Consider the following 23,788-nt stretch of genomic DNA (forward strand, 5'->3'; position numbering starts at 1 on the left):
TGGCTGAACTTGGCAGATGGACGTTCTCCAATTCCGGCATACACACGCACGCCGTCCAACATACATGATGACCAAGATCTGGGGTCATACGGCATGTAGCGAAGATAACGAACCGGGTGGCGTTTCTCTCATCCGTCCCGAGTACTAAGAAACCAAGCTTGCCAGATACACTCTCTCAGCAAAGGTGAGACACAACGATAAGGTATTTCCTCTTCTGTATACCCCGCGTTGGGGTAGAAATTCTAACCATGATAGGGATAATTCACTACGGGCACAAGCGTACATGTACTCCACACCCTTTATCGCTTCTTAAGCAATCTCTCGAACTGGGAACCCCTGGACGATATATCTATAACTCATTTTCGTTTCATTGAGGCCTGTCTTATCATTTGTGATGTTATCTTATTTGCATTCTGCTACCTGTGTCCTCCTTTATTGTTGGCAACATGGGTTCCGTTGACTTAACATCGCTGCGCAACATTCGCAGGGTCCTGGTCGCCAACAGAGGCGAGATTGCCGTTCGTTGCATCAAAGCCTGCCGCGAGTTGGGAGTTCGCAGTGTTGCTATCATAACAAATGCTGATGCAACTTCATTACATGCGACGTTGGCAGACGAGGTAGTCTTGCTACCAGGCGAAGACAGCACCGCCTACACCAATGGGTGAGCATTCCAAAAAGAGTGTCCATGTACAAAAGTGCTTTGCTAACTGTTTGTCTTAAAAGTGAGGCGATTCTCAAGATTTGCAAAGAGTCAAATGCAGACGCCATCATCCCTGGCTACGGCTTCTTAAGTGAAAATGTGGAATTCGCAACCGCCGTTTCCTCTGCCGGCATTACTTTTGTCGGCCCTTCTTCTGCGTCCATCAATGCGATGGGACTCAAGCACGAAGCCAGGGCTATCGCCCAAGCCGCAAATGTCCCTGTAATTGCAGGCACACAACTCTTGGAATCCGCCGGAGCAGCCGTAGAGGCCGCAAAGCGTCTGGGTTGTCCCATCATTCTAAAGGCCACCGGGGGCGGCGGAGGAATGGGATTACAGATCTGCCATAGCGAACAAGAGGTTGAGAAAGCATTCGCCATGGTTGAGAGCCGGGCCGGCGCCCTCTTCAAGAACAGCGGAGTTTTCTTGGAGAAGTATTATCCAAGTTCACGCCATGTCGAGGTTCAAGTCGCCGGCAATGGAGAAATTGTGGTTGCGTTTGGAGAGCGTGAGTGCTCACTGCAACGGCGGCATCAGAAAGTAGTCGAGGAGTGTCCCAGTCCCTTTGTGGAGCGTCATCCCGGCCTACGCGAAAAGATGCTTCAAGCCGCTGTCAATTACGCGTCACAGCTAAAGTACAAGAGCGTGGGCACGGTCGAATTTCTCGTGGATGATGAGACAGCCGACTTCTTTTTCCTCGAGATGAACACGCGATTGCAGGTCGAGCATGGAATTACCGAGCTGTGCTATGGAGTTGATCTGGTCCATCTCATGCTGCGACAAGCCGACTACGAACGCGGTGGCTCTATCGGGATCCCATCTGATGTCCTGAAAAGCCTTGGACGACCTCAACCACTCGGATCAGCGATCGAGGTACGGTTGTATGCTGAAGTGCCGCTGCGAGACTTTGCCCCTAGCCCTGGTGTCTTACAACACGTTCACTGGCCAGAGGGTGAGGGTGTGCGAATTGACACATGGGTCCGGAACGGACAGAGAATCACACCCTTTTATGATCCATTGATTGGAAAGGTCATGACATATAGTCCTGATGGCCGTATCTCCGCCCAAAAGAAGATGCTTGCGGTACTTGCTGATACAGCTCTTCAAGGGACACAATCCAATTTGGAGTACCTGTCAAAGATTCTTGAATCAGAGATGTTTACGAGCGGCAACACGTTGACCAATTCGTTATCAACGTTCAAGTTTGATAGTTGTTCCTTGCAAGTAATTGATCCGGGTGTTTTCACAACAATACAGGACTACCCGGGCCGTATTGAAGTTGGCCACGGAATACCTCCATCGGGCCCAATTGACGATCTAAGTGCTCGAGTGGCAAATATTCTGGTCGGTAACGACTCTGGTGTCGAATTATTGGAACTCACTCTGTCTGGCCCAAAGTTGTTGTTCCATGAAGCAGCCGTCGTGGCAGTCTGTGGTGCAGAGCTTTCAGTTGCCGTAGACGACGTATCTCAACCTATGTGGTCGAGGATTGTCATTAAGAAAGGCCAGACACTCGGGCTCGGAAAAGTGACGGGCAACGGCCTCCGAACATATCTTGCCGTGAAAGGCGGTTTCCCCCAGATCCCCAAGTTTCTTGGCTCCAAGTCCACAGCCCCGGAGCTTGGCTTTGGTGGTGTGCAAGGGCGAAAGCTCCAGCTTCACGACATTCTTACTCTGTCTCCAGAATCAAGATCATGGGCTGCAGAAGCTACACCTTTGTCTTTGCCGTCAAATTTTATCCCCGACTTCACTACCAGTGTGACCGTTTGTTGCATTGACGGTCCGTACGGATCTGATGATATTCTTACACCCGAAGGACGTACGACGCTGTACGAGACTGATTGGACAGTCAGTCATAACAGTAGCCGAAGTGGAATTCGTTTAGAAGGCCCGCGGTTGAAATGGGCTCGAGCCTCGGGTGGTGGCGGCGGATCACACCCATCCAATGTGCTCGACTATGGCTATCCCAACGGCGGCGTCAATTTCACAGGAGAATTCCCAGTCATCTTTGGGCCTGATCGTCCAGATTTGGGTGGTTTCGTATGCCCAACAACTGTCTGCTCCGGCGAGATGTGGAAGATTGGCCAGCTGAAGCCTGGTAACACTGTACGATTCCGTTCGGTTGCTTATGACACTGGCCTTGAGATTTCGAGAAGAAAGGAAAGCTTTCTCAAAACTCTTGCCGCATTCTCACAGGGAAACACAAGCCCAATAAATCCTCTCTCTGTCGAGTTCACCGACGAACCCCCGTCTTCCATTTTGCATCAGAAGCAGTCCCAGGGGAGCCATCCAATGGTAACATACCGCCAAGGAGGCGACACGAGCATCATCGTCGAATATGGCAATCAGGTGTCGGATTTGCGCAACACTACCTGCGTACAGGTTCTCGCCAAGCAAATATCAGCTCTTAATCTGCCGAGCGTGCGCGGCGATCCCAACTTCTCCTCTCTCACTGTTCGCTTCGACCCGTTCCAGGTGGACCGATCCAAACTCCTTCAGCAGCTCATTCAATTCGATGATGAAATAGGGCAGACTACCGGCGTCAAGATACCTGCTCGCCAAGTACGGCTTCCAGTTTGTCTCGACCACTCTTCATTGGAAGAGTCTGCGCAACGGTACATGGATAACATCAGACCTACGGCTGCTTACATGCCGGACAATGTCGAATATCTTCGCAAGAACAATGCACTCGAGACTCGCCAGCAAGTCTTTGATGCGCTTCTCAAGACACCATGGCTGGCTGTTGCCGTCGGTTTCTACGTTGGAACTCCCATCTTGTTCCCGCTTGATCCCTGGCATGTTTTAACTGGTCAAAAGTACAATCCGAGCCGAGTTTATACACCAAGTGGCTCAGTTGGCCTGGGTGGTTCATTAGTAGCCATCTATCCTGTCGCGGCACCCGGAGGATACCAGCTGATGGGCCGCACGTTGGGTGGATGGGACGGAACCGGAACTCGCACCGGGTTCTCTGCCGAGCGGCCTTGGCTATTTAATCATCTTGATTTAATAACATTCTACGAGGTCTCTGAGGAAGAGTACAACAAGATCGAGCGAGATTTCGAGACGGGTCGATATGTATTTGACATTACACAAACGATGCTGGATATGGATGAGCACATTGCCAAATTCGACGCCGCTGCCAAGGATCCTGCGTATCAGGCCTGGAGGAAGCGTCAAGTTAACGCTGCTCGAGAGGTAGGAGAGCATGAGCAGCGTCTGTTTGACGAGTGGACGGCAGAAAAGAATGCACGAAATAATGCTTCAAGTACTGAAGATGACGATGCTGGTTCTGGAAATGTCATCTCTATCGAATCGCCTATCAATGCCAATGTCTGGAAAGTGTTGGTCAAGCCGGGCGATGTACTGGAGAAGGGCCAAACAGTGGCGGTACTCGAGGCCATGAAGATGGAGATTAATATAATTGTCGATGACGGCCAGGCTGGCGCTGTAGTAACAAAGATTAGCCAGCCACCGGGAAGTGTAGTCAGTCCTGGGATGGTAGTTGTGGAGGGTCGGAGGGAAGACTGAAAGACTGAGATGAATAGCAAATGAGAAGACTACTAATTCAGCCATGTCAAGTTGTGTATTTCTTTGTATTTAGAGCAGTCCGAATTACTTCTCAATAAACATCAATTCTACACAGTGTATATAGATCAATCCAGCGGTTATTATGCTCCTCCCCTCCCCTGTAGTGTGACCTTGACATGTCGTGCCTCTTCAACTCGATACTGTACAGTACAGTCTCAGCCTAAGGCACATAGTGGGCTGATGAGGAACAGCTAATTCCCATCACGTGCTGTCTCTTCGACCGGACCGGGTCTATCGATTCTCTGTCTATTCTTATCTCCAACAGACGCGTTGAATCTGCCAATTGATTGGTTCTTTATCAAACAACCTATGACGACCTCTTCCTTTGAACCTCAACCACCCTCATCACCTTCATCTTACACCATCATCCTTATTAATCTTCGTAACAGTGTAGCTGCATCTGGCATCGTATCCACCCCGAGATCCTGCTCGGCTTGCCCCACAGTTGCATCATGAGAGGTCGCCCTCGATTCCGTGTGGCTCCCTGCAAGTACTGTAACAAGGAGTTTAAGCGACAGGAGCATCTAGAGCGTCACATCCGCACGCGCAAGTATCAATGGGCACGCTGTTACCTTGGTGTTGATGCTAAGACTTGTCTAGACACCCGGGAGAGACCGTTTGGCTGTGCCTGTGGCCGTACATTCTCAAGACCGTAGGTCATTGCCTCCCCATTGTACAACTAACTCGGCATGCACAGACATTTAAAGTACTTACCATGTATCATTAGGGATCTCCTAAACCGCCATCGTCGACTGTCTCAATGTTCAAACCCAGCTGCGAGCATACCTCAAGGCACAGCGAGCACAGGCCAAGAAGCCGTCTCTTCCTCTAAGATTATCTATCAGACATCTCCAGCAGAGGATGTTGTAATCTCTCCCTCAGACAGCAGCCATGGAAGAACACCCCTTAATCCAGACTTCATAACCCAGGCATCTGCGACCCGAGATGTGTTTATTGGTCCAACCACCGCGATGAACAACGCCGCGCCGGTAGAGTATTCTCAAAAGCAGCTCATGGGGAAATTCTCAATACGCGACCTGGATACGAGTAGCCAGGAGCAGCAGCCGGACTATCCTTCTCGTGATGGTGGTGTTGTGGCTCGCAGCGACATTAACATGGACAACACCATTGAGACGGGATCAGACTTTACACAGCTTCAGCTGTTCGATATGGATTTCCTTGCAAATGAAACAGACATGATAAGCGGATATCTCATGGACATCTTCCCATCAATGGACTACCAGCAGCCATTGATTGAGGATATATCCGACGCTTATAGCGGCTCTCAATCACTTCCCACAGGCCTTGGTGCCAATAGCCTTGAGATATCGACTCTTATGCAAAATGAGATGCCACCATTGCAGGGGAGGGCTTCCGCGATCCAATCAGTACCAAGTCAGACAAGCCAGGCGCAGGATTCACTCGGCCGTTCACTCGACGCAATTGACGACGTCGTAGCAACGAATCCATGGACTGTGTCGGCAGCGGCGTACGAAAAACTCACTGCCGAAGTTGAAAAGCACATCAGCGTGTTACCAGAGCCGTTCGCACTTCCTAGCCGGCAAACACTATCGAGATATGTTGCGAGCTGGATGCGAAGTTTTCATCCTCATCTACCTTTCATTCATATACCAACAACTTGCCTAGAAGATAAGACGCCGATGCTTGTGCTGACTCTTGCGGCCACCGGGTCATTCTATGGGTTTGAACACACGCACGGTTACGCCATGTACTTTATTGCAAAGTCTATCATTACTCATGAGCTCGAAAAGCGTCGCCGAGCCTCTACCTTACACTTGCTTCGAACTTTTCCAAGTTATGCCGGGCTTCCGACCGGTTCTCCAGATGCAACCGCACAGACATGGGCATCGCCACCACCCGCAACATCCGGCTCTGTCGACATTGAACTGCTACAGTCCCTATTAGTTCTTGTGCTCACAATGGCTTGGCTTGATGGGCCGCTTGCACAAGATGCACTCGCCATGAGCAGCCAACTTACAGAGCTGACCCGCGAAGCACTCAAATATCCCGTTCCAGAAATTGAAGCAGATAACTGGAGTGTTTGGGCTCATGAAGAAGAGAGGCGACGTACTTTGTTCTCCGCCTACTTTGTGATCAATATACTCACTATTTGCTTCAATGTACCACCTCAAATCACCAGCTCAGAGGTTAACATACCACTTCCATCCTCTGAAGCAGAGTTCAAGGCTACCACTTCCAATGCATGGCTTAGCTTACGGCAAAAGAGCAACTCTCATCAGCCGGATTTTCAAGTCTGTCTGCGGCAGTTGCTATCCGGAAAGCCGCTTGCGAAAGAAAATTCTGCTACAGAATTTGGAAATTACATGCTTGTTCAAAGCCTGCTGATCCAGGTGTACTTCGAACGCCAAGTATCCTCCGCTGTGTTAAGTTCATCAACAAGCCTGTCACTGGACACTATTTCACTCTATGAGAACGCCTATAATGCCTGGCAATCCTGTTGGGATTCGGCCATTGAGTCTGCTTTGGATCCCAACTCCCCTCATGGCCCCTTGGCCTTCAACTCGACTGCCATGCTTCGCTTGGCTCACGTCCATCTCGCAGTTGGCCTCCAGAGCCACTGCGCTCTCCGCTCACGCGATCCAAGGATTGTTGCTCAGGTGTTTGAACCTCATCAAAACCCCATTCCCCTCCGCTCTCCTCATCTAGATCAGGCGGTTTTCCATGCCATCTGCGCGTTGAGGATACCGGTAAGGGTTGGGATAGCGTTTGTTGCGCGAGGCCGGACAGGGCATTGGAGTGTTCAGCACGCCATCAGCAACTTTGCATGTGCGCTCCTGCTCACTCATTGGCTCGAAAATCTCTTTCACCTGGTATCTTCCGATGGGATGGAAGTCCTTCGATATGAGGAGAAGCGATTGCTTTCTATTGTCGAACGGCTAATTGAGGAGACTCATCTAGAGGGCTCTCTAGGCTCAAAAAATGACTACCCTCGCCGAATTCGGCGTCTAGCTATTGCTGCAGTGAGACTTTGGGCAGAGACATGCAGAGGAATACAAGTATTTGAGATTGTTCATGTTGTGGGGGAGACATTATCTCTTGTTGCGGAGTCGTTGGAGGATCGCTTTTAGCATTAATGGCCTGAATAGTTTAACACGTTAAGCTTGTTGCATATCCATCAGTCTTGGTAGATTACTTCACTTGTACTGCTGTGTCTATCCTTCGTTCTATTACTAGAGCAATTCCTCGATAGGCACCTTGAGAATATCTAAAGCATCTAAGTAAGGGGAGAAGAGTGATCTGTAGACACTGTTGCCTATGATAGAACCCACGTTTATGGCTGTTGGTGCATTGATTGTGAATGCCACCTCATTTCTTACTCAGTTCAGATCGAACCCCCACGTCAAGTTCGATCGCTATTGTATTTCAAGATCTGTTGAGCCTATCTGCAGATCGGTTGCAGGCACAATCCCTGCATTGTGTGGATCCTGTACGTTTTAATAGATTGGGCGTCAGGGTTTGCCTGTGGAAGTCTTTATGAGGTGGCTGAGCATATCAGGGCAAGTCAGCCATCCCTAATGTGAAACCCCCGGCAAATCCAATGCAACTCAGCACCAATAAGTAATTGCGTACATATACTCAATGACAGGGAAGCTACAGCGGGCCGAATAAGATCTGTAGCCACCTGAAAGAAGCGATCTTTCCGTGTGCCGTGACGCCCTTCATTTCATAATACAAAAGCTCCCAGCCATGATCCCTAGTCAGGATTGTTCCGTTAAGGCTATCACGCACAACTCGGCATTATATGGAGCGCTTCATTGAATGACCATTCTTAAACTCCATACTTGTTTTTTATTTATACCAATTTGGGTAGTACCACGATGTAGTAGTATCGGAGTGCGGAATGAGTATGATCGAGATTGCAGGGTGGTAAACAAAATCAAGGTTGTAGACCCACGCATGAAGACATCACGCCATGTTCAATTATCCTAGGTACTCCTCACCATGGACTTTTAAATAGCTCCTCAACAGTTAAATAATTATTTTCCTGATACAGAGTTCAGGTTCCATTTTTAGACAAACCGCCTTTCGGATTATTGACTTATTCAAGAAGGTGAGCATCTGAGTTAAGAGTTTCAGGGATTTCAGAGTCTAGATTTCGAAGTTAAGAGGGATTATGTTGCTTGTGCTTGGATTTTCTAGTACATAGATATCTTGGTTTTCTGCCTACCACAAATTATCCCGTGTCACCCCGTTCACCACTCAAGCAGCTTATCGGCTCCCGATACACGCTTATATACCATCTTTTGCTTAATTGTTACTATCAAAATCGCATTATTTTATTATCACCGTCATGGCTAAAAGTACCGCTGTTTCCAGTGAGCAGCAATTTCCATTGGCTACGTATCTAGAGACTCTCGTCCGCCTACTAGACACCGTTCGGTACAACGACGAGAATTTCACAGATGATGAACGCGCCTCGTACTTGAAGTACTCCTATTCCACAGCTGCTGAGCATTTTGCTCAGCCTCATGTACAAGAATCTCTTAAAGCGCCGCCTGAACGCCTGAGTGCCGCCCTCAAGACCATCGTCGCGATGGTTGTTTACTCTTGGTCCCATGTATCCGAGGAGCTAATGGCCGATTTAACCATCTTCTATACATATGCTCTACTTCTCGACGATAGCATAGAGCAGCCTGCTGGCTTCATGGTAAACTGGTATGGGGACCTCCTGAACGCCAAACCACAGTCTCACGGTTGGTGGAGACTTGTCAATGAGTTTCTTCCCAACCTTCTTCGCCATTATGGCGGGTATTGTCAAATCAATATAGTTCGAAGTACGATTGACTGTAAGTTGTAAACCTTGGCTTCTGTACGACCCAGGAAGGCTAATACCACCAAATACAGTATTCCAAGGTTGCTGGATTGAGCAACACAATTTCAAGGGCTTTCGCGGCTCTAGTGACTATCCCAGATTCCTTCGTCGTATGAACGGCCTGGGCCAATCTGTTGGCTCTACCCTATACCCTCTTGAAATGATTGATGAAGAAAAATACTTTTTAGAGATCACCACGGCCATTGCCCAAATGGAAAACTGGATAGTCTGGACGAACGATCTGTTTTCTTATTATAAGGAATACTTCACAGAGCGAGATCAGACCTCTTTAGTTAACAATTATGTGGCATGCGATGGCATAACTCTTGATCAAGCTCTTAACAAGCTCTGCAAAGATGTTATCCGCAGCTCCGAAGAGATGATCCAGGTATTTCAGGATAAGCATCCCATGATATATGAGAGCTTGACCAAATTCATGCAAGGCTACATCACTTGGCATTTGTGTGATGACCGGTATCGCCTTATCGAGATTTACGATTCCTCTAGCGACAGTGCCATTGCTCAGAGATTCCAGAAGTACATAGAGTCTGCTCGCCGTGTCGGTATCATAGACAGTGCTCGGTATTGCGTACCGTCAGTTACCGAGTTGTGCAAGCGTGAGATTGAGGGACATTTGAGCAGTCTGCAGCTAAGCGATCTATAAGGCGCTGGTCCTTTATAAGTTGGTTGGCAATATTCTTTATGTTGCGCCAGGAGCCACAAGTATACAGAGGCCGTCATTGAGGAGAAGGATGCAATTTGATGTAGCTGCTAAGCGCAGGAATGAAGCACGGATTACAACAACACAAGTTACGCATTTGTTATTTTCACAATATTCAGTACACTTGAATAAACGTAATATTTCTCCTCGCCATCTTGACTGCAATAATGATAACCTTTTGCTTCAATCAGCAAATATTCTCAAGACTGCTCATAAAGGGGAACAATTTGCTTCCCCTCATACCCAACTGTTTCCATCCATTCCTTCAGACTCTTTGGTCGTGTAGGGTAAACTTCATCCGCCCAAGCCATATCTTCAATCTTCCTTTCTTTCTGCGCTTTCCAGATATTCCACCAGGCGCCAAAAGATTTGCGAAACGTAAACGAGGTGGGATCCGTGGGATCCGCTCCTCTAGGCAATGGTCTGTCCGGATCAACATGGCTAGAAATTCCCCCCATCCATGCGGATGTCGTAATGCTCTTAAATTGAGTCTTTTTGCCTGTGACTTGCTGAAGTGCTGTAGCGATCTCTGGAAAGGTAACAAAAAACGGCCCCGCGGACAATATTTTCCCAATACTTTCCTCTGGATGTGCCAAGGCCCACTGGAGGCGATAGCCATACATTTCGAGAGGTAGAAGTGGCATAACGCTATCTTCATCCATGGGATTTTGAAAGATGAATTCATCATCTTTCTCAGTCGGTCTTAAAAGAATCCCAAGCATTTCGGCATACACACCACCTGTCAGGATAGTCCAAGGCAGTCGATCAAGAGGCTGATTCATTAACCAGCCAGTTAACCTGCTAGACACGATATTGTGACTGTTTCTGTATTTTTCATCCATGCCCAAGTTACCGAATTTATCTCCAGCACCAGCGAAAATGAACCATTTCAGCTTGCTTTGGACGGCTATCTCGTAGGCACGAAACGTCCAGAAGTACTCAAATGGCTCACCAACGTTGAAACTGTCTATGCTGAAATAAACGACGTCTTGATTGGCAAAAGCGTTGCGTAGGCCCTCCTCTGTTGTGTACGAGCCTTCAACGAATTCGACGTCCGGAAAGGAGGATGCCAGGGCTGCGGCTTGGCTTGAGTTCTTGTTTCTGGTGAGAACAGACACACGATATTGCTTGGTCCGTGCCAATGCTAATAAAATCAGCATACATTTTATTCAATGGATGACTGGCTTATACCTTGGATGATCGATCGCCCTTGAGCTCCGGTCCCACCAAACACCAAAACTCTTGCATTCTCAAATGATATGTGGTCAGCCATGGTAGAAATTTTGTTTTAATGATTGTAACGAACTTTCTGCTTTGAACTATTTTAGTAGAATCTCATAGAAGATTCTGATAATTTTATATCAAATATGCCAGTTTATGGATTAGTGATCAAGTAGTACATATCATCGAAATGACTGTAGAACAAGGGCCAAAAAGTATACCTCCTGTGGAAAGATTATTAATCACAAAGGAGTCAAATGGATCCTTTGTTAGATGTTCAATGGCAAGCCTGTAACAACCAATCAATATTTTCAACAAAGGGGTCATATCTGGCAAGTATGGGAGCATGGTCAGGGATGGTGGCATCAGCTTGACTATGATGCTATCGAATTATGGCGTTTGATGTTGTATAATCAAGTTTCTCGCCCAGTTGCCTCGGCTGTCGCAATAATATTACGTTTGTATCTTTGTCTCTGTGTAAGTGAATAATGTCACCGTTACGCTGCCAGCTGAAAGTCTAGACAATGAAAGCATGTTGCCTCCTGACACTGAAGCTACCCACACAGTACATCACATTAAGCCTCTTTCGTGCAGCTTTGGAGACACTGGGCATTACAAATCCAAAGCATTGTATTATGAAAGTGCTCTATAATCAATCTATTCATATATCTACATAAGTAATTGCGCTTGTATGCCCTGATGCTGGTAAGAGGCTCTCCGCTTTCGCTCGACAATTTTGATAGAATAGCTCTTTTTCTATTCGTTTACATATGGAAGCTGGACTGGGATACTAGCAAAGAACTAATATAAGGGTAAAAGAGACATCAGGATAGCTCTTCTGGCTCGTGCTTATTACTTTGAAACTTATTATCAAAGATTTTTAAGGGGCAATTGATCTCGTGATTGATTGCCCTGGCTTTGCCCTGGTTATCAAGATATCAGGTCGCTCATTATCCGAGTTTAGAAAGCCACGATGACGCAAAGAGAACGGAGAGAGATGAGTTCAAATTTTAAATCCCAAAAGTTGGTGACGCGACCACAGATTCAAGAGTGGATGAGCATATATGGGCCTGGAGCTCTGTGACAAGCCTTAGACCGGCGGCTGCTATGCTGATTCATATTGAGAGTTTAGCTATAAGCTATTTCATGATGTTATTTGATCTATCGAGCTCTTTCCACTATGTTTCCCACTACTAGGATGAACTCGTCAAAAGAAGATGGCTCTCTTAGTCTTTCAATACGAGCTTCAAGGAACACGATGAGCGACATGAACATCAAAACTGGGCTGGACGATCCTCAAGGGCTAGGAGCGATAGAAAATTAGGGGCCATCATCCCATGGGAATCTTATTGCGGAGAAGACAAAAATTATGAAAGCCAGTTTGAAATGCCAGGGGTTCTCTAAAGGTTTCTATTTTGCCTCCCTTTTTCAGATGGCAATTAGAGGGCAGATGATAGGTAGAAGTCACTGCCTACCTGCAAGAAATGAACCTCCTTGCCGGTCTGTTGCCTCAATGTGGCCAGCGCCCGGATGAAAAGCGTTTGTCTCTCGACGCTCACTACGTCAATGAGCCAAACTACTACTGAGATTTGGCGGTCTAGAACGAAGCTCTCAATGGCGGCTTCATCCCCTGGATCAAACGACGCGGGCTCAGCACCGTAGCTCCGGACGGCCTGGGCTTGAGCTTCGCTACGAACGAGTGCATAGATCTTATCATGGGCTGGCGGTTCTGTACTGCCACTGCTGGGGTTGCGTAGCTGGGCCAGAATGCTGCCGCCAAGGTAGCCTGAGGCAACAGTGAGGAGGATGTTGTGCATGATAACTTGTCTAAAGTGTACCGTAAGAGACTTGGTGATTCTTTAAACGATTGGCTAAATTCAGCTTGATACATGCATAGGCAGAGTTCACTTACAATCGAGAATGGGTAATGACTAATGCCGAATTGTGGTCCCAATATCCATTCAGCTTCACTCCTATGAAGGCTTCAAGCTATTGCTTCAGGGCGGGAGTTGATTCAACATTTCTACTCTTTTTATCCGCAGTAGCAAACGGGGAGAATTATGTCTCTAGCCAATTACAAGTATGATTCTGTCTATGATGACGAGCTTTTACCCTTCTTGGAAATTGAAAGCAGAAGTTTACAAATCGAGTCCGTTAACCAATCAAAAGTAGGTGTCTACAAATTAATTGCGCCAGACGTACAAAAGATAATGACGCATATTTCTGATATCAAGAGGCGGCTGCAGGTATCTCATAAATGATAGACTCTCATGTAGTTCTTTTTACGTCTCTCTGACTCGTAATTGGATTAATAATATTAGATACTGATATAATATGACAAAAGGAAATTAACAATCATTCGCCCAGTGCCTGGTATTAATTACAGATACAGCCGTGTGGTTCTTTCTGCAAGGATGTTGTGTTGAAGACTGGGAGGGAATACCTTTACCTTGTAAACAGATGAAGACCATCTCTCCTTCAAAGTGTCAGCAAGATATTGTAGTGACATTCTTTCCACTGGGATAACCGTAATGAGAAATGCGGAGACACCTCAGACAACTCGGAAGGCCAGAGGTGTGCAAGTTAACCATCACAACCGTGATAAGAAACGAACAACCGTGATAACAAACGAACAACTTGTAGATTTCGAGGCCGTTAGCGGATACCGTGTCGTGGCATACGGCGTGGGGAAACTAAATAACATTAAGACCAACAAGGGGGGTCAAAGAGACTGGAATACATGTAAGTTAAGGGAAGAATGAGCACTAACAAAAAGCAAATGAAACAACAGAGCACCATACGTATTTTTAACTGCAGCTATGAGAGGATCGGTGTTTATGCTAAAAGAGACTCCAAGGATACCCAAATGACAACAACTCTGGATCCATGCCGAGGCCCACCACAATACTCTCCAGGGTGTTATTTTCAAGTCAGAGCCAGCTGAGGCTATCTGCGGCCAGGCGGTCATCCTTCATTATTTGATGACGATCCCTGAGAACATGAGGGCCTTCAAAAAACTGGTGTCAGGAACTCCCTTCGAGCAAGTATGGACTACTCCCGAGCAGAGAACACACTATCAGTTTTCTATCGATCGTATGATCGAGGGAATTGAGAAAGGAAAGGCTTTAGAGCCTCCAACAATAGTATTTTTAATTATCCCACAGGACATCAGCCCCGGCGCGTCTCTCTCAGGATTGAGACAGAATCCAACACAGCCGGAAGGACTAGAGAACAAGTGTCTGTCACAAGTTTTGCCGAACTCGAAGATACTCTCACGCTGGCCTCTTGATCACACATGCTCGGGGTTTACCTTCTTCATCCCTCCCATCGAGGCCCTCGAGTTCCCACCGGAACTCATCCGAATTCTCAATGATGTTCTGGAAAAATACCCGGACGATCTTATGACGTTACGGACTTGTCTGATTGCCTGCTATATTTTCAAGCAAGTCATTGAGCATTCCGATATGCTCATGGAGCGATTCATGCAGATGAGAAGAGCCGAAGGAGGCTCTTACCACACGTTCCCGGAGATCTGCCTGGCTGCTGCCCTTATCTACATTCCACACTGGCTGAGATGCCACGAGTACATGGGGCTCACCGAATACCTTCATCCCTTCAGATTCACCTATCGGACACTAGACACGGACTAGGCCTAGCTCGGAGAGTCTATTGGAATAATAACTTAATATACCTCTATATTACTATCTGCTACTGTCTGCTACTATCTGCTACTATCTCCCATTATTTATAAATATCTATTATTTCCCACTATTTCCCGCTATTTCTTACTACCTGCTCTCTGATACTACCGCTACATACCTAATATACTCTTTTCATATACGACTTGGTGATACGTACATGTAGGTAATACACATTGGTACAAAATTATTTATCCTCCATTGAAGTTTACCGTAACACGGGAGATACTAGATACTGGGCACTAGATATATACTGTATTATACATAACATGTAAATGGAGCTCATTTGAGGTTCTGGTCATCACACTCCCTCCACGTCTCTTCACAAAAGATGAACAGACTATGAGAATACTATCAGCGGATATGAATGCACACCCAACTGGCCGGTATGTTTCAGCTTCCTTCGACTCGCAACTGTATTGTCTTCATGAAGCAATTTTGTAATCTCGTCACATTGTAGTGCTTTGGTAGAGGTGTCTCGTTTCCTGATACAACATCAAATGTATAACCTTCTTGGTCTGCATTTCAGTATTACTCGACACTCTTTATGACTCGAGAGTGACTATGGCAACTCTTATCTGTCAAGCCATGTCCTTTGCAAAAAAAAAAAAATCATAGTCTTATTTTTTTTTCCTTATCTTTGTTTATATCCGAAGCTAAATAGGTGCTCTGAATCGAACCAATCCTCCTATCTTCTGTTGCGCCGTGACTCTGTCTGTCAAGAATCGTGGGTGCTGTTTCCAATGCGTGCCCATTAGCGAGCTTCAGTGGCCTTGTCCGCTAAACCCACTAAACCCCACCACTAACCTCGCTGAACCCCGGCTTTTGGCCAGCTCAACCTCAACTCCATCCATCCAAACCTCTGCCACGTATGATGTTTCCATGTTCATTCAAGCTCCCCAAATCACCACCCTCGTTCACCTCCCATGAGCCCATAATGTCGCCCCCAAAAGACGCCAATCCGCAGCCCTCCAAATCCATCTCCAGCACATCAAATCCATCTCCACCGCCTCAAAGCTCCAACTCCAGCAATCCTTCCGTCATCAAAGGCGCCTCCCTGCTCATCATCCTCCAAGTCGCCTCTCGCCTCATCACCTTCATCGCCAACCAGCTTCTCCTGCGCTTCCTCACCGCTCCTCTACTAGCTCTCTCCACACAGCTCGAAGTCTACTACCTCTCCATTCTCTTCTTCGCCCGCGAGAGCCTGCGAGTGGCCATCCAGCGGCAGGGCATCGCAGGAGCTGCAAACACCGAGGATGGCGCCCAAACAGACGATGCTGCTGTTGCACGGAGGGAAGGACAGGCGGTGGTGAATCTGGGGTATCTCGCCGTTGGACTGGGCAGCGTCGTCAGCGTGACCTTGGGATGGATGTATCTCGCGTCTGCTTCCGCGACGACTCTCCAGACGCCTTGGTTGGTCGAGTCGCTTTGGCTCTACGGCATCGCCGCCATGGTCGAGCTCCTGTCCGAGCCGTGCTTCGTCTTGATGCAAACGCGTCTACAATTCGGCACTCGCGCTACAGCTGAATCCGTCGCCACTTTTCTTCGTTGCATCGTCGTTTTTGGTTCCGCCGTTTGGGCCTCTCAGAAGGGCTTGGATATCGGGGTGCTCCCTTTTGCCCTTGGCCAGCTGTCATATGGCGTCTCCCTTCTCTTGGTCTATTTCGCCTCAGGATACCGCCTTGCGACTAGCACTGGATTCTCGCTTTTACCCAAGCGACTCAATTCTAGCAACACCGTTGTCTTTGTGTTATCCTACTTTTACAAGCCGACGGTCAGCCTTGCGGGAAGTATGATGGCCCAAAGCTTGGTGAAGCATCTCCTTACCCAGGGCGACACCTTTCTTATTTCACTCTTCTCGACTCCCAAGGTGCAGGGTGTGTATGCCTTGGCGAATAACTACGGCAGCCTTCTCGCCCGCTTGCTCTTTCAGCCCGTCGAGGAGAGCAGCCGCAGTTACTTTTCCCGTCTCTTATCTTCGCCGTCTTCATCCAACAGCGGACAGGTCTCGTCGCAGCCATCCTCATCAGTCAAGGAGGCAAAACGCAATCTACACACCATCTTGCGTCTATATATCCTCTTATCTTCCATCATTGTCAGCATTGGACCCTTTGCGGCCCCCGCGCTTCTCTCCATTGTGGTAGGTAGCCGTTGGGCTGGTTCAGGAGCTGGCCAAGTTTTGGGAACCTATTGCTTCTACATTCCTTTCATGGGGCTCAACGGAATCACCGAGGCTTTTGTTGCTTCTGTCGCCACCGAGGCGCAAGTGCATCGCCAGTCGTTTTGGATGGGCATCTTCTCAGCCGTCTTTGCAGCATCTGCGTTCCTTTTTATGAGCGTCTTTCCGCTCGGCGCTCAAGGTCTAGTCTATGCCAATAGCATCAACATGCTGTGTCGAATCATCTGGAGTGGCGCCTTCATTGTCAGCTTCTTCAAATCTCATGGCCTCGACTTTGCACCCTCATCGCTATTCCCGACAACTACAATCATCGCTTCTCTATCAACCTTGATACTTTTACGATTCCTCGACGTTCAAGAAGATGGCGAGAAACAACCACTCGCGACGTTGATCAAGATTGCTGGCTCTGCCATCCCATTACTACTCCTAATGTACGTGAATGCATATCTACATGCTTTGCCCTCTCTTCTCGTCAAGATACACAGTCGTCTAACATGTTGCTGTAGTGTATTTCTAGAGCGCAAGTTTCTTCTCGAATGCTTCCAGTCTATCCGAGGCCGCAAAGCAAGCAAACGCGAGTAAGTAGTAACAAAGTGAGACAAAAAAAAGAAACAAGAGAGTAAAAGAAACCCATTTTCCATGCAAACATATATACCCATGCTTTTTCTATCAATCGAAAGTAATCTTTGTTGCCTTTTGGTTCGGATCGACGTCCTTGAAGAAGCCGCCGTACATGTCGTGTGTCTTCTTCTTGACGACGGTGCCAAATTTCATCAGATCATCCGGAACAGGCTGGTTAGCGCCCTTGAGGATGTTGATGAGACTGTTTCCACACATTAGTTTTCTTCTTTTATGTAATTGTGAGGGCGATTTGAAACTACTTACGATCCAGAGTGCGCCTTGTCTTGAACAGTAAACATGGTGATGGCCTCACCAGTCTTGCCAGCTCTGCCTGTACGTCCAATACGGTGAACATAATCCTCGATCGTCAGGGGGAACTAAGAGAGAAAACAAGTCAGATAGAGCCTCAACAGGTCCATAGTCCAAAATCAACTTACAGTAACGTTGATGACCAGCTTGACCTCGGGGATATCCAATCCTCGAGCAGCCACATCGGTAGCGACCAAGACTGGTGTCTTGCCAGTCTTGAAGGCCTCCAAACTCCTCGTTCGCTGCTCCTGCTTCAAGTCTCCGTGAATGCCACCAACGCGAACGCCCTTGCGGCTGAGGAAGCCCTCGACACGAGTGGCCTCCTTCTTGTACAGGCAGAAGACCAGGATTCGGTCATCCTTTTGCTTGCCCTGCTGGTGCTGCTTGATGATTTGCAGGAGTCGGAATTCCTTGTCCTTGCCATCCATGACCTCGACTTTCTGGGTGATTCGGGTGTTGGCCTGGAGCTCAACGGAGCCATTCTCGGTCTCCTTGCCGCGCGATCCAATAGTGATCTTGACGGGGTCAACCATAAAGGTAGACGCCAGGCTCTGAACGGAAATGGGCCATGTGGCAGTGAACATGAGCGTCTGTCGCTCCTCCCGGGGAGGGCAGGCACCAAGAATCATCTTGATATCCTCTTCGAAACCCTTGTCCAGCATACGATCGGCCTCGTCCAGGACGGCAAATCGGCAGCCGCTCAGGTCAACGGTCTCATCGGACATGAAGTCCTTCAACCGACCAGGAGTGGCGACGATGATGTCGGCACCCTTGTTGAGCAGCGCACGCTGGTCATCCTTGGAAGCACCGCCGTAGAGGCAGACGCACTTGAGTCTGAGAAGGGCAGCCAGACGAGCCAATTGCTCGTGAGTCTGCATGGCCAACTCTCTGGTGGGCGAAACAACAACGGCCTTGACGCCCTTCTTGTTGATGACGGAAATGGCCTCAATACAGGGGAGAGCGAAAGCCATAGTCTTGCCGGAGCCCGTCTCAGCGACACCGACAACATCGCGTCCTGAGAGGGTAGATGGCCATGAGGCAGCCTGAATGGGCGTAGGGGCCTTGTAGCTGGCAAACGGCGACGGCTTCTTCTCCAGCAAGTTGGTAGAGGGCAGGTGGTGGAACTCGGTGACGGGTCGGAGCTTGCCAGTGGTGTTTCGGGAGTCGGCAATGACAATCTCGTTCTTGGACAAGTATTCGTCGATCTCCGATTGCGGGACGTTGGACAGGCTCATGGTCTGGACGTAGTCGCGACCGTTGGAGGCTTCTTCGGAGGCATTGCCGTTGGTGTCCTCGGCTTTGCGCTCCTTCTTGGACTTTTTCTTCTCTTCGGCGGGCTTTTCGTCTTGGTCGACGTCCATGCTCTCGGGCTGTTCCTCGGTGGCTTGTTGAGCGCTGTCGTCTTCGTCCTGAGACTTCTTGGACTTTTTCTCCTTCTTATCTTTCTTGTCCTTCTTAGACTTCTTCTTCTCCTTCTTGCTCTCCCCGTCGGCGCTCTCCTCTACGGGGGCCCCAGCTGTGTCCTCGTCATCAGCAGACTTTCTCTTCTTTTCTTTCTTCTCCTTCTTCTTCTCCTTCTTCTCCTTCTTCAGCCGCGCCTTTTCGGCATCGTCACCAGCGTCGGTAACCTTGGACTTCTTGACCGGGCGGTTCTCGGCCACGCTGTCGTCGGCCTCTGCGCGGAGGTGCTTGGTAGCGGCCATTTTGAAGAATTGATTGGGGTGAAAGATTCGAATAGATCTGGCCTCAATTGATAAAACCAGGATCAATCGTCTCGCTGGATTGTTGCGACGAGATGGACCGAATCGACGCTGCGCAAAAGCTGGTGGGTCTTGGGCGACGATAAAAGAAAAAAATTGGGAAAAAGTCGTTATCGATAGCGATCGGATGCCCCACCTCGAACAGGCATATTGGCTGACTAATCTTTTTTTTACGTCTTAGGTACTAAGGTACCTTCATGTTGCCTTTCTGTCAGCCAAGACTCAAGACTCAGATTACTTTAGAGATCATATAACACAACCGTTGCAAAAGAACAAGGCTGTCAATTGATATGAATGACACAAGCCATATTCCAGAAACTTTTAAATCAAAGCTTCCCAATAAATTATTGTAATTGTCTACAGATCTCAGGAAAATCCAGCTCATCAGTCTTGGCCTTCTGTACAGCCTAGCTCAACCAGCAGCTTCACCATATTTTCCTGCCCACCACGACCAGCAGTCCATGAGAGTATTATGCTGCCCTATTCATTCTTGAATTTGGTATCAGCGCCCATCTCCACCAGCAACTTGACAATGCCTTCATGCCCTCTCCAAACAGCCCACCAGAGAGGTGACATACCATGGTACTCATCTTTGGACTCAATGTCAGCACGTAATTTAATGAGCAACTTCACCATTCCTTCTTTGTTATCATAAGCAGCCATTGAGAGCGGCGTTTGCCCATAAGAGCCAGATTTGGCCTCGATATCAGCGCCTAATTCAACTAGCAGCTTGACCGCAGTTCCATCCGCCATTTTCACAGCCCGCGAGAGTGGTGTCAACTGGAATGTGTCCTTAGCATCAATGTTGGCGCCTAGTTTGATGAGTAGCTTCACCATAGACTTTGACCCCTGTTCAGCAGCCAGCCAAAGCAATGGAACGTCAGTAGTGCTCTCTTTGATGTCATTGTCAGCGCCCAACTCAATAAGCAGTTTCACCATAGATCCTGCTCGACACGAAACCGCCTTATGGAGCGCTGTCCAGCCACGTGGCCCAGGAGAAGCGTGGATATTAGCACCTAGTGTAAAGAGAAACTTCACCATTTCCGCGTCTCCCAGTTCAATTGCAATCCAAAGCGGCGGCCCTTTCTCCCTGTCCAGAATATCGATATTGGCACCTTTATCAAGTAGCAATGTGATAATTTCCATGTGCCTTTTCCGAACTGCCCAGTGTAGAGGTGCCTCGCCGTACTGATCTCGGATATTGACGTTGGCGCCATTTTCGAGTAACATGATAGCTATATCTCTTTGCCCATTTATAGCGGCCTCGATTAACCATAAATCTCGCAATATAGGCGCAATGCAAAGCTTAATGGCCAGGTCCAATAGATCGTTGGGCGGACTTGAGGAAATTGCGGCTGTGTGATTTCTCCATTCATAAAAAGAATAACGCAGGAACAAATAGTGAGAGAAATCCTGGAACGATAGGAGATCCCTAGCCAAATATCCAAGATTGTTTTTGCGATACACTGCCTGGCTCCCTTTGCTAAGTTCTTCGGCGGTTAGATACGCCAGACAAATCTTGAAAAGAAGGAGATTTGACTCAGTTAGATTTGTATGATACCATTTTCTGGCTCGATCTTGAGCTACCTCTTTGAATTGAAGATTTGGTGCGGCTGGAATTCGCTCATCATTTGCTGAGATGTTGATCAAAAATTCTCTTGCCGTCTGATGTATCAAAAAGATTCTCTTTGACTTGTCGATAAACACAAAAAGTCCACACAAGTGACGAATTTTCTCAGCAAAACCCTCCACTTTCAGTCCAGATGTGGCTGCGGATCGCAAATCGGCCGAGTTGGTTACTTCCAAGCCAACCCCTAATGCCACCGCCATTTCCTCAATCTCTAGCGGACGCCGCGCACCGACAATAATCTGTAGGATCATTTTAACCTCTAGTTGTCTGGCCGGCGGCGCGCGGCTTAGGATTTTCTCATATGCGGCGTCAACAGAGCTGGGAATTAGTCGAATCATTTCCTCCTCCGGACGAAGACTATCTCGCAACATGATGCGAATATCATCCATAGCCAATTGTAACCAGAGGTACGTTCGATGCTCCATTTGGAGAAGTTGTTTCTCTATTCGTTGAATCGTTTGTATCCCAAGCCCTTCGATCTGGCCGAGTTCCCTTACGCGTAACTTGATGATGAGATTGATTTCATCATGAATCTGTTCATTCTCTTCCTCTCCGCGGATATGGATTCGGGGAAATAACTTCGTGGCTGAATGGAAGCCTTCCTGTATTTCTAGGTATGGACGGCTAGTAACAAGAAACTTGATCCAGTTTCGTCGGTTCAGTGATTGGCTCTGAGTGTAGAAGTTTGCCAGCAGGTTGAGTAGCTTTGCCTGGTCACTCGGCCGGCATTCATCCAGGGCGTCGATAACGCAGATTGTGCTGGAGAATGCGCCGTCCGAGAATGCGGCCTCGAAAATGCGCCAGAGAGCATCGGCCTCTCGCTGGATGTTTTTGCCGTTTTTTCTCCAGTCTGGTAGGGCATGTCGCAATAAGTCTGGCTGCGTACCAAATAACTGGTGGAGTATAGCGCATAGCGCAGTTGTAAAACTGTTTTGATCATCGTTGTCTTTGAAGAAAAAGTAACAAATTGAGACTGAATCGGATGTATCCAAATCGCCATCAACAAGGCATTTGGCCAGAACCGATTTTCCACATCCCGGGTCAGCGGATATCCATAACAGATCATTATGGCTGCTTTGACGCCAACGACGGTAATGAGGATTCTCAAGGACCCAACGGCATGTTCCTTCTACCCGATTTGGGTTGATATTTTTATATTGCTCATAAGTGGTGGTTTTGAACGCTTGGTGGCATTCCTGTTGTTCCTGAGTGAGAGCTCTTACAACGTTCTCACGATGATGACTTTCTCCTTGTTGGACCACTCTCTGGAGTTCCTCGGTGGCATTAGATATCTGATCTATGCAGAGTGTCAATGGATTATTGTTCCTCTCGAAATGATCAACATATATTTTTTACTTACGATACATTTCTATGACTAGCTTCTCTCGAGATACATGCCCAGCAGGAACGTAGCTCAGCAATTCTTTCGCATAGGCTGCCGCAGCTAATGCTGCGTACCCTTGCCACTCATTGTTTTTATGTGAGTCGGCATAATCGCAGATTCCGCGGATAACAATGCATGGAAAATCCATCATTAAGCCAGCTGCTTCCATCTCAAAGCAGAGAGCTTCAGTTTCCTGGCGCAGCCGTTCTCTCGTTTCTCCGTGTTTTATGACCATATTTCCAGATGCAATAATGCCATAGTGTATCTGTGGATCGGTCTCTCCACGTGGAGTCCTGTCTTCTTCCCAATCTTTTAAACATCCTTCACAAGTTCGTGCAGTCTCAGGATGCTCATGATGTACCTTGAACAGTCGATCGGTAGACACATCAGGCCGACCAAAGTTTTTCCGCGTCCGTGTATTTCTTGAAATTGCTTTCTCAATGTATATTAGATACTTCGGGTCATCAGTTAACGCAGTTGCTTGTAAGTTTGTGAGTGCTGTAAGCAGTGAGCGCGGTGGGCTCTTCAGCGAGCCGGTCTGCATGAGTTTCCCTTTCACCATTTTCCCCATATCGTACTGAATTACGCCGCCGCAAGTGCCATCTGGATAGCTGACAATGATATCACCAAGTCTAATATCATGTCTCGGAGACGGAATGCCTGCTGCAATGCCGACCATCAATCCAATACGGAGTGATTGAGAAAATGTTCGCGTCATATTGATTGCCACCGTTGTTGCTGAAGTTGTTCCATATTGACCAAGGCCGGCTATTGCAACGTAGTGTTTTCCAATTCGCCCCAAGGTATATGAGTTTGTATCATTGCTGTCTTGTTCATCCAATATCCCGAAATTCTCGTCCAGCATCTCTTTAGCTGCAGCAACCTCAATTGGCAAGGCACAAATCCATCCGATTTGGAATTCTTGACATGCCGGAGGAGGCATGGCGACAAATACAAGTAATATGAATGCTAGATGATAGCTGATGAGTAGGTATGCTGGATCGCAGGATTCCAGTCAGTAAGTGCTCTACCGTCAAGTATTTTCATACGATATCGACCTGTGCGGGGTCACAAGATTCGCGAAACTACATGTATGAGAAAATAAAAGCTATAGGGTGCCTC

General features: G+C 47.8%; 7 protein-coding genes across 7 annotated transcripts; 3 read left to right on the forward strand and 4 right to left on the reverse strand.

The window, feature by feature from the left end:
• Positions 1-446: 446 nt before the first annotated feature.
• On the forward strand, positions 447-7,398 carry Triagg1_2765 (transcriptional regulator family: C2H2 zinc finger and Fungal Specific TF; the record flags this gene model as incomplete). The annotated part of the gene is made up of 4 exons (XM_062896982.1): positions 447-661; positions 724-4,183; positions 4,678-4,940; positions 5,016-7,398. 4 exons carry the CDS (start codon positions 447-449, stop codon positions 7,396-7,398), a joined length of 6,321 nt encoding a protein of 2,106 aa, XP_062758382.1.
• A 1,223-nt stretch (positions 7,399-8,621) lies between these two features.
• On the forward strand, positions 8,622-9,807 carry Triagg1_2766 (uncharacterized protein; the record flags this gene model as incomplete). Its single annotated transcript, XM_062896983.1, has 2 exons — positions 8,622-9,117; positions 9,176-9,807. 2 exons carry the CDS (start codon positions 8,622-8,624, stop codon positions 9,805-9,807), a joined length of 1,128 nt encoding a protein of 375 aa, XP_062758383.1.
• A 257-nt stretch (positions 9,808-10,064) lies between these two features.
• Triagg1_2767 (uncharacterized protein) lies at positions 10,065-11,137 on the reverse strand (the record flags this gene model as incomplete). Its single annotated transcript, XM_062896984.1, has 2 exons — positions 10,065-11,008; positions 11,056-11,137. The coding sequence occupies 2 exons, from the start codon at positions 11,135-11,137 to the stop codon at positions 10,065-10,067; spliced, it is 1,026 nt and encodes a 341-aa protein (XP_062758384.1).
• Positions 11,138-12,524: 1,387 nt separating this feature from the next.
• On the reverse strand, positions 12,525-12,902 carry Triagg1_2768 (uncharacterized protein; the record flags this gene model as incomplete). The annotated part of the gene is made up of 1 exon (XM_062896985.1): positions 12,525-12,902. The coding sequence occupies one exon, from the start codon at positions 12,900-12,902 to the stop codon at positions 12,525-12,527; it is 378 nt and encodes a 125-aa protein (XP_062758385.1).
• A 2,752-nt stretch (positions 12,903-15,654) lies between these two features.
• Positions 15,655-17,544, forward strand: Triagg1_2769 (uncharacterized protein; the record flags this gene model as incomplete). The annotated part of the gene is made up of 2 exons (XM_062896987.1): positions 15,655-17,393; positions 17,469-17,544. The coding sequence occupies 2 exons, from the start codon at positions 15,655-15,657 to the stop codon at positions 17,542-17,544; spliced, it is 1,815 nt and encodes a 604-aa protein (XP_062758386.1).
• An 87-nt stretch (positions 17,545-17,631) lies between these two features.
• Triagg1_2770 (uncharacterized protein) lies at positions 17,632-19,595 on the reverse strand (the record flags this gene model as incomplete). Its single annotated transcript, XM_062896988.1, has 3 exons — positions 17,632-17,785; positions 17,848-17,960; positions 18,021-19,595. 3 exons carry the CDS (start codon positions 19,593-19,595, stop codon positions 17,632-17,634), a joined length of 1,842 nt encoding a protein of 613 aa, XP_062758387.1.
• Positions 19,596-20,132: 537 nt separating this feature from the next.
• Positions 20,133-23,609, reverse strand: Triagg1_2771 (uncharacterized protein; the record flags this gene model as incomplete). The annotated part of the gene is made up of 2 exons (XM_062896989.1): positions 20,133-22,579; positions 22,643-23,609. 2 exons carry the CDS (start codon positions 23,607-23,609, stop codon positions 20,133-20,135), a joined length of 3,414 nt encoding a protein of 1,137 aa, XP_062758388.1.
• Positions 23,610-23,788: the final 179 nt, after the last annotated feature.

Source organism: Trichoderma aggressivum, assembly GCF_033847375.1.
Source record: "Trichoderma aggressivum f. europaeum strain CBS 100526 chromosome Unknown scaffold_007, whole genome shotgun sequence".
Taxonomy (NCBI): domain Eukaryota; kingdom Fungi; phylum Ascomycota; class Sordariomycetes; order Hypocreales; family Hypocreaceae; genus Trichoderma; species Trichoderma aggressivum.